The sequence below is a fragment of the Juglans microcarpa x Juglans regia genome, chromosome 6D (assembly GCF_004785595.1).
Source record: "Juglans microcarpa x Juglans regia isolate MS1-56 chromosome 6D, Jm3101_v1.0, whole genome shotgun sequence".
Classification (NCBI taxonomy): domain Eukaryota; kingdom Viridiplantae; phylum Streptophyta; class Magnoliopsida; order Fagales; family Juglandaceae; genus Juglans; species Juglans microcarpa x Juglans regia.
Genome location: NC_054604.1, coordinates 11454568 through 11463614, shown reverse-complemented (window position 1 = coordinate 11463614; position 9047 = coordinate 11454568). Strand labels below are relative to the sequence as shown.

Sequence of the window (9047 nt, the reverse complement as noted above, 5' to 3'; positions counted from 1 at the left end):
GGGTGTCGAAAACACATATCCGGAACCACGACTTCGAGTCTCATCCTCACAAATACCGTGTAGTATGGACCATAGTCGTGATTCTAAATTATGAACCCAAAGTTGCGACCATAGGTCTTGTAGTCTTGAAGGCACAGACCCATGACCATGGTCATAGATGCCGAAGTGGGTCCTGTCCTCTCGAAAGCACAAACCCATGGGCATGACCCTAGATTAAAGGCACATATGTAGTCTTGAAGTCACAAATCTAGGCTTCATTCGGATATTAAGAATATCTCAGATGATCTATGAATAGTAGTGAAAATAATCTTGAATAGTTTGTGAATAATCGTGAAGTAATTTGAGAATATCTGAGAATATTTGTGTTTCCAAACAGACCCCTAATCTCAAAGGCACATATTTAAAATCCTCTTAGATAGGCTTGGCTAGGTTTGAGGCTCTTGGTCAATTTTTATTATTGATTGAGTGTAAAATATAATTTTTAGAGCTTGTTTGAGGAGTGAGATGAGATGAGAATTTTGTGAATAGTAAGATAGTTTGTAAATAATAATGAGATAGTTTGAGTTGAGTATCTTTTGAGTTTTAGGAAAAGAGAGAGAAAATATTAAATAAAAAATATTATAAAGTTAAAATACTGTAATAGTATAGTTTTATAATATTATTTTTGTTTAGAGATTTGATAAATTTAGATTTTTTTAATTTTCTTTTTAAAAATTTGAAAAAGTTGTAATGATTAGTTTGAAAATTTGGTATTTGATTTATATTTGAAAATAAGATAAAATAAGATAAAATAAGATGTGATAATAATTTTACGTCTCATCTCATGCCCCTAACCTGCCCTAGTCATAGACTCAAATCTAATTTTTATTTTGTGATAGTGGTTTGAATATTGTCTTAACGATCCGCCTGCAATGAAGGCAAGGGTGGTGGATATATACCTCGTTTAGGTGGCAACAACCCTAAGTCAAAAAATGAATATTGTGTAAAGTTTAAAGATAAATGTTTTAACAATAAAAAGATTTCATACAAATAAATTCATAAGTGATTGGCTTGATGTAACGTATTAAATTATAAAATTATTTTTATTATAAAATAAATATAACATATTATAAAAAATTTATATAAATTTATAAATTTATTTTTATATAATTTCTTTCCTCTTCAAATTTAAGGAAAATGCTTGGGCCGAGAGATTGTTTACAGTTTTTTGAATAATTATTTTTTCTTAGTGATTATAAAAGTATTTTTTTAATTATGTTGTAAATTTTTATTTTAAATATTTAATAATATAAAAAAATTGTATAACAAAATAAAATCAAATGGCAGAGAATCTCGGATTACACCCTACCAGTCATCGATTGACGCGGCTTTCACAAACGTTTTAACTTCTTTGAACTCCAGAGTGACCATGTGAGGTTTGTTTGCACCTGTTTTGTATTTGTGCCTTGTATGACAGATTACACGAGCGTGTCAGACGCTGACAACAAGGAGAGCGCGAGAGGAGAGAGAAATGGAGTCACCGTTCAACGCCGATTTACTAAAAGGAAAGGTGGCTTTATTAACCGGTGGTGGCTCCGGTATTGGGTTCGAGATTTCAACACAGTTTGGTAAACATGGAGCTTCAATCGCCATCATGGGTAGACGAAAACAAGTCCTCGACACTGCTGTCTCTGCTCTTCATTCTCTTGGAATTCCGGTACACTTTTTGTTTTCAACTTTCTCTCTAGCGATTTCCCGGTTCTATTCTCCGATTCCCAGCATCTGCGTTCTTTTATTTCTATTTCTCTACTTATTGCTTTTTATGGCTCCTGAGAAAACCGATCTAATAATAAGAAAGAGTAGTTGTTGACTTTTACCCACCATTGCATACGAATTTAGCTCCTTTTGTTTCATTTTTTGTGTGGTTCTCAATTATAGCTCTGTTTAGCTGATGAGATACCTGGGGAAACGAAAAAGAAAATGAGTTTGTATTCCTTTGACGCGTATGCCCATACGGGTTTAGATTAATTTGTTCTTCTGAGGTTCTGGCTTCTTTGATACATTGGGGCCTCATGTGGATTTCGGTTTTAGCTTGCTGCATGCAGTATTTTGCTTCTTCTATGAGGAAAGTGCCCATGCCCAATTGCACTGATCAGGGTTGCTTGGTCTACGAGGAAATTGCCAGAGCTGAATCGGAATCCTAAAATTATAAATTCTGAGTTAATAGTACCGCCTACATCCGCCCCTATATTACGGATATGAATGCTTGGATTCCTTCACGGAAATGTTAAAATATCATCTTAAAGAGATATAAGAAGGGATGCGCGCGGTAACCGTAACCTTATTGTTTACAGTTTCCGAGACACATAAAATCCTCTAGATAAAATGATTCTTTACTTGCAATCCCATCGTCATCCTTGTTACTTGACAATTAAATGTACGTGGTTATAGTCTTACTTTATTGGGTTTGCTGCCATGGGATTATAGGATTATCAAGTGCATTAAACATAGCATCTGTCAGTTTTCTGAGGCTTGAATAAACCAGGATTGTACCGATTGAATTCTCGTATCACAATCAGTTTCTGAAAGTTACTCATCAATTATATTTTTATTATTATAATTGAAAAGAATTTTATATATTAGTAGTGCTCATGAAAGATCTGAACCTTTTTTTTTTATATGACGTGAAACGTGAAAGATTTGAAAATTAACTTAACAGAGAAAAGAGGAAAGATCAGAATTAACAAACAAATCTGGTTGTATGCCTACTTTATGTAATGAAATGCAGAAAAAAAAGCCCCCCACCCCCCCCCCCCCCCCCCCCCCCCCCCCCCCCCCCCCCCCCCCCCCCCCCCCCCCCGCCCCAAAAAAAAAAAAAAAGAAAAAAAAAAGGACTATGAAGAATTCACTAACTTCATTACCTTGCTTGTTGTATGACAGAGGGAAAAAAGACTCTTTTTGATGGCTTAATGTGTTGATACCCTATGGTTGGAAGGTGTTTAATCAATGTTCAAGACGTGGATATAATTTTTGAGAAATGCTTTAACCACAAAAAGATCCTATAAAAGCAAATCTACAAATTGACGTGATTTTTTTTATTTTTTTATTTTTGATAAGAAATTGACGTGATTTTATGTGGTATGTTAAATTGTAAAACTACTTTTATTGTAAAATAGATCTAACATATTATATGAAGTCACGTCAATTTGTGGGTTTTCTTTGTCGGATCTCTTTGTGGCTGTAGCACTTATCATAATTTTTTATTGGCAGCCATTTTATGTGATTTGTTTTTGAAATTTTTGATTGATTATCCCCCAGAGTCTTATAAAGTTGTCTGTTTCCTGGAGGCTGTTGGCTTTGAGGGAGATGTTCGCAAGCAGGAAGATGCAAAAAGAGTTGTGGACTCAACATTTAAACATTTTGGCAGGCTAGACATTCTCGTGAATGCTGCAGCTGGAAATTTTCTTGTGTCAGCAGAGGATTTGTCTCCTAATGGATTTCGAACAGGTTTTCCGTTGCAGCTTGAAATTTATAATAATAACTGGTATCTGGTTGGATCTTCTTTTTTATGCTTGCTTAGAGGAATGGTCATCAAAATTCCTCCTATACAAATTATGTGATATGATTTAGAGATAATTTCACCTTATCTTACAAGTGCTTAAAACCTCATGGGATATATTTGGGAAGTCTGTTTTTTTGCTTTTCGGAATATTTTGCGCTTTCAAATTTTCTTAATGTGGCTTGAAATTGAGGCTTCTTGAGAACTTCAAAGTTGTTAACTGAAATGTAACGAAAGAAGAAAATAAACAATTAGGGGAAATCATATGAAAGCGGGATTTTGTGGATGTGTCCTAAATTCTAGCTAGTTGCTGAAATCTTGAGAATAACCATACTATGATTTTGCTCTTTTAGACCAAGGAAACATAGCAAAGATAAATAATATGTGGCATGGAAAAAATGTATTATGTTAATTGAATAAGTTAATTTCATTAGAGAAATCATGATCTCGAGTCACAACATATATGGGGCTTTTCTCTAATCATTTGGTAGTTGGAAAGCTTGAGTTTGTTTCTTGTATGGTAATTAATCATGCTTATCAATTTGTGCTCTTTTGGTGGCTTTGAACAAATGTGTGATTGGTTTTAACCATTCCCCTACAGTTATGGATATTGATTCTGTTGGTACATTTACAATGTGCCATGAAGCACTTAAGTATCTCAAGAAAGGTGGACCAGGAAGGAGCTCATCTGGTGGTGGAACAATTTTGAACATTAGTGCTACTTTGCATTACACAGCTTCTTGGTATCAAATCCATGTATCTGCAGCCAAGGTTCGTTGCATTGTTTTGTAAATGTTACCAATATCTGACTCCGGTATTAATTTCTTTGCAAGAGTTTATTACAGTACATATTTCTAGTTCGGTGTCTCCTTCACTAGGTATAGGATTTTGACTATGATAATATTTATGACATGAAATATAATTGTAACAAGGATTATGCACCTATATATGTATGTATGCACGTATGCATGAACATATGTATATATGGTATATTTACCGCATCCTTTCTAACAGGCAGCTGTGGATGCCACTACAAGAAACTTGGCACTAGAGTGGGGAACTGACTATGATATTAGAGTCAATGGCATTGCACCAGGCCCTATTGGTGATACTCCTGGCATGAGTAAACTTGCACCCGAGGAGATAAATAGCAAAGCTAGAGACTACATGCCTTTGTATAAACTAGGGGAGAAATGGGATATTGCTATGGCTGCTCTCTACCTTGCTTCAGATGCAGGTTTGCAACCTTGTTCAGTCATGCAGTTATCTATAGATAACATCTCCATTTTGTTTTAATGAACTTATCCATATATGTAGGTATATTATGTGTGCATATATGTGTACTTTATATATTATCCCCATAGATACTTGTCAAAAAATAATATTATCCCTATAGATTCCAGTCCTGATTCTGAGAGAGTGGGAGTCTGTCCTTCTGCTTTGCAAGGTTTTTGGTTTCAGTGGCTATTGGTTTTGCTGAATGCTAATTCCAGTCTAGTTATATTCTTCGACTGTCTTACATATCTATTGATCCTCCATTTTATTCTTTTTCCCACCTCTTTGTTCTGATTTACGGATTGCATGACAATTACTAAGCATGTATTTACTTTGCCAATTATATCCTTAATCTGAACAGCTTTGTTTATTATTTTCTATTGTATACGATAAAAAACAAGCTGAGCAAACCCGTTTTAAGAAAATAGACTGTCCTAGTTAGCACATGTCTCATGCAAATGATATTTAGCATGCAAAATGCTGAGTCATGACTGAGGTAATCTGTTAAGGAACTCATGTACGATATGCATGTGTTGTTGTCTTAAATTCCTAGAAACATGGGAAATAAACTAAAACTCAGCGCGCTGGAGAGTAAACTGTGTCCAGCACTTTCTCATAAAGCAATGCTGTGCTGTTATATTACTTTCTCGTCAATGCTTGCATGTACTAAAATCTTTCCATTTATTACCTTTGTACTAATTTCAATCCTTATCCGCATGTATCTTTTATTTTTCACTGTATTACATACTTATTTATCCATGTAATTTTTGCAGGTAAATACGTCAATGGAACCACTATTCCTGTTGATGGAGGTCTTTGGCTGACCAAGCCTCGGCATCTGCCAAAAGAAGCAGTGAGGCAGCTTTCACGAGCAGTGGAAAGCAGGTCTAGAGAGAAACCAGTGGGACCTCCAACTAGCAAGCTATAAGCCGACAGAATACAAACATAATCATTATGGGTTCGTTGCCCCTCCACTTGGCAAAACTTAAATGAAATACATTTTAATATCTCAACTTTCAAGTTTCTAGAAATTTGAAACCAACCTAGAGGGCGCTTGTGGAAGTCACTCAAGAGTTAGGAAACTTTCTTCTTTTGTGTGTAACTTCTCTGAATTCCTAATATGATTAGTAAGAGACATCTCAGTTAAGATGTGCAATGCTGGATTATTTACCAAATACTCCAGCCAAGGCCTTTGTTATTGCCAAGTGACTTTCAGCTTTATTGCCTAAACTCATCTCCATCAACCAAGGGGTCTTTGTTAGTGAGAGACCTATTACTGAAAACGTTGCTTTAGCACAGGAATTGACCTCAAGTATTTTAAAAAAGTCTTGTGGGAGGAAATATGCTTCTAAAGATGGATATGGCTAAATTATTTGATAGGGTGAACTGGAAATACTTATCTTGGGTGCTTCAAGCTTTTGGCTTCTCAGAGAATTGGATTACTCTTGCACAACAGTATTTCTTAGAATCAAAATTTTAGGGCTTATTTGGGACCTCATATGAAATACACAATTTTTATCTTATCTCATCTTATTCCCAAACATAATTTAAATACAAAATTTTCAAACAAATCATTACAACTTTTTCAAATTTTCAAATTTTCAAATAAAAAAATAATTCCAACTTCCTCAAATCCCAAACAAAAATAATATTATAAAACTATATTCTTATAATATTTTTTATTCAACTTTTTCTCCTTTCCCAAAACCCAAAAAATATTCAACTCAAACTATCTCACTACTATTCACAAACTATCTTACTATTATTTACAAAATTCTCAAATTATCTCTAAATGGAACTCTAAAGGGTTTCTTTATCTCAAGTAGAGGGCCATGTCAAGGAGATCCACTATCTCCTCTACTTTTTATTTAAGTGAGGAAGCACTAAGCAGATGAATTTCAAATCTGTTGAATGATGGAAAAACTTTGCCCTATAAAGATTTCTAAGGATGCTTACTTGTCATTCTAACTTTCACATAAGAGAAGTTTGAAGAACCTCTTTGATTTCCTATCAACTTACTAGAGAGGATCTGACCAATTAATAAACCCTCAAAAAAGTAAGTTTTTGGATCATCCCAAGCTGTCCAGATCAAGGAGAGCTATTATTTCTGCCATTAGTTGATTCAGGGAGGGATTTTTTTCCAATGACGTATTTGGATGCTCTTGTGCATTACAAAATGCTTTATGTGGCTATGTTTGAACCTTTATTGAAAAAGGTGAAAAATAAGGTAGCTGGGTGGAAAGGAAAAATGCTATGAGCTGGAGGTAGACATGTGTTGCCAAAACATGGTTTATCCTCCATACCTATTCACATCCTCTCATGTGTTAATACTCCCAAGAGGGTTGGACAGGAGATACAACAAATATTTTAACCCTTTTTCTGGGGTGACTATGAAGGGCATGGTAAAAGGAAATGGATTTTTTGGGATTACATTTGTCGTTTAGGGGAAGGATTGGGGTTGAGAAACTTCAATGATCTTCTTCAAGCACTACATTGCAAATGGGCATGGCAGATTCTTCATTCTAACTCTTTATGGCCTTTATTCATGAAGCATAAATATATAAAATCAGAAAGTGATTTTTCACAACTAACCTTGTTTGGTTTGGTAGATGAGATGAGACTCATTTCATATAATCATTACAACATTTTCAAATTCTCATACAAAATATGATAAACAATTCAGCTTTTTCAAATCCTAAAACAAAAATAATATTTTAACAATATTTTTTTCAACTTTCGACTTTTATCTCATCTTATCTTGTAACCAAACGAGACACTATCAGGGGTGATTTTTCTCTCTGGAAATCGATTATTGGATCACTTCCTTTGATCCTTGCTGGTAATTACTGGTAGATCAGAGAAGGATTTATTAATTTTTGGTTTGAGTAATGGAATGGCAGTGGTTCAACCTTCCCCTTTACTAAGGTATCTTAGACTCTGTGCACATTGAAATATCTCAATATTGAATCAGCTTGGAGGTCATTCTATGGTACAGGAAATATAAGTCATCCAATTTCATTGCAATCTGGTTTGGATCAAAGTGTTTGGCAGCATCTCTCAATGGATCTTTTTCGTTAAAATCTGCTTGGCAGGCTATAAGAAGAAACATCCTGAGTTTCAATTAGCAAAGATGATTTGGAATGCTATTATTCCTTCAAAAGTCTCAATTTTTGGTTGGAAACTATATTTTGGACCTATTCTAGTGGATTCAGTTGTTAAAGGTTGTGGTATTCCTACAGTCTCGATGTGCTATTTATGTAAATTTGCTTGACAATTTATTAGAACTTGCCTCAAAGTAACTGTGTTTCTGATTGTCTAGCTAAAGCAGGGGTGATGATGTTTCTGTTACATATTTTTTGACCTCTCATCTTCCTAAAAAGGCATTGGGGGTGAATATAGGATGGACTACATGAGTTTAACTCGGTTCAGTCCCTGATTTGTTAAGCTGATTTCTTGATACATTTTATTTTGTTGGTTACTTATGGTATAATTGATTACTTTAATTACTTATAAAAAAAAATAATTGATTGCTTTAATTGGTACTTGTAAGTTATAGAAATTTTAGTTTGTATATATACGATATATTTCTCTTACTATATTTTATAGCTTGGTTTTGAGATTTTTATACTCGCAAACTTTTTTTTTATGGTTTTCCTAGACCATAAGTAAGAATTATCAATTAAATTGGGACACCGTCGCTGTCCCTCTTTAAAAAAAACCCCCACCCCCTTCTTCCAGTACGTATGATTAGCTCACATCTACTCATACTTCTCCTACGAAGAGAGAAGATTATGCTTACATTGGCAAGATATCTTATTTAAATTATGATTGAAGATTTGTATTGTTACTGGCTTGTGTCGATTCGAGTTTACAATGTATGAGTGAGTCTTAATTCAATTGAATTGGCAAGATCTCTTAACCCTAATCCGGTACTTTTATATTGTGTTCATGTTGGATTTGCAAGTTGTGACATAATTTGCTAGCTCTTAATGCATGCTAGTATTGATTTAGGCTCATATCAAGTCAAGTTCGGATTGTATAAGAATTGACTCCACTTCTACCTATATAATAAAATTTGTCAATCCTCAACTTTAATCCGCTAATTTCGTTTGGGATCACCGTCTTTCTCTTTCCCTTTGTTTCATTTTGTTTTTGTCTTTGTTTTTTTTCTTCCTTTCTGCTTGTCTTCCTTATTATTAGATTTCAATGATTTTCTAGTTTTGGAAGTTATTTC

The 9047-nt window shown here is 34.3% G+C and overlaps 1 protein-coding gene across 1 annotated transcript; it reads left to right on the top strand.

Moving 5' to 3' along the window:
- Window positions 1-1389: 1389 nt before the first annotated feature.
- Window positions 1390-5969, top strand: LOC121234888 (peroxisomal 2,4-dienoyl-CoA reductase [(3E)-enoyl-CoA-producing]). Its single transcript, XM_041131026.1, has 5 exons — window positions 1390-1696; window positions 3327-3486; window positions 4140-4309; window positions 4553-4775; window positions 5587-5969. The coding sequence occupies exons 1-5, from the start codon at window positions 1511-1513 to the stop codon at window positions 5739-5741; spliced, it is 894 nt and encodes a 297-aa protein (XP_040986960.1). The 5' UTR covers window positions 1390-1510; the 3' UTR covers window positions 5742-5969.
- Window positions 5970-9047: the final 3078 nt, after the last annotated feature.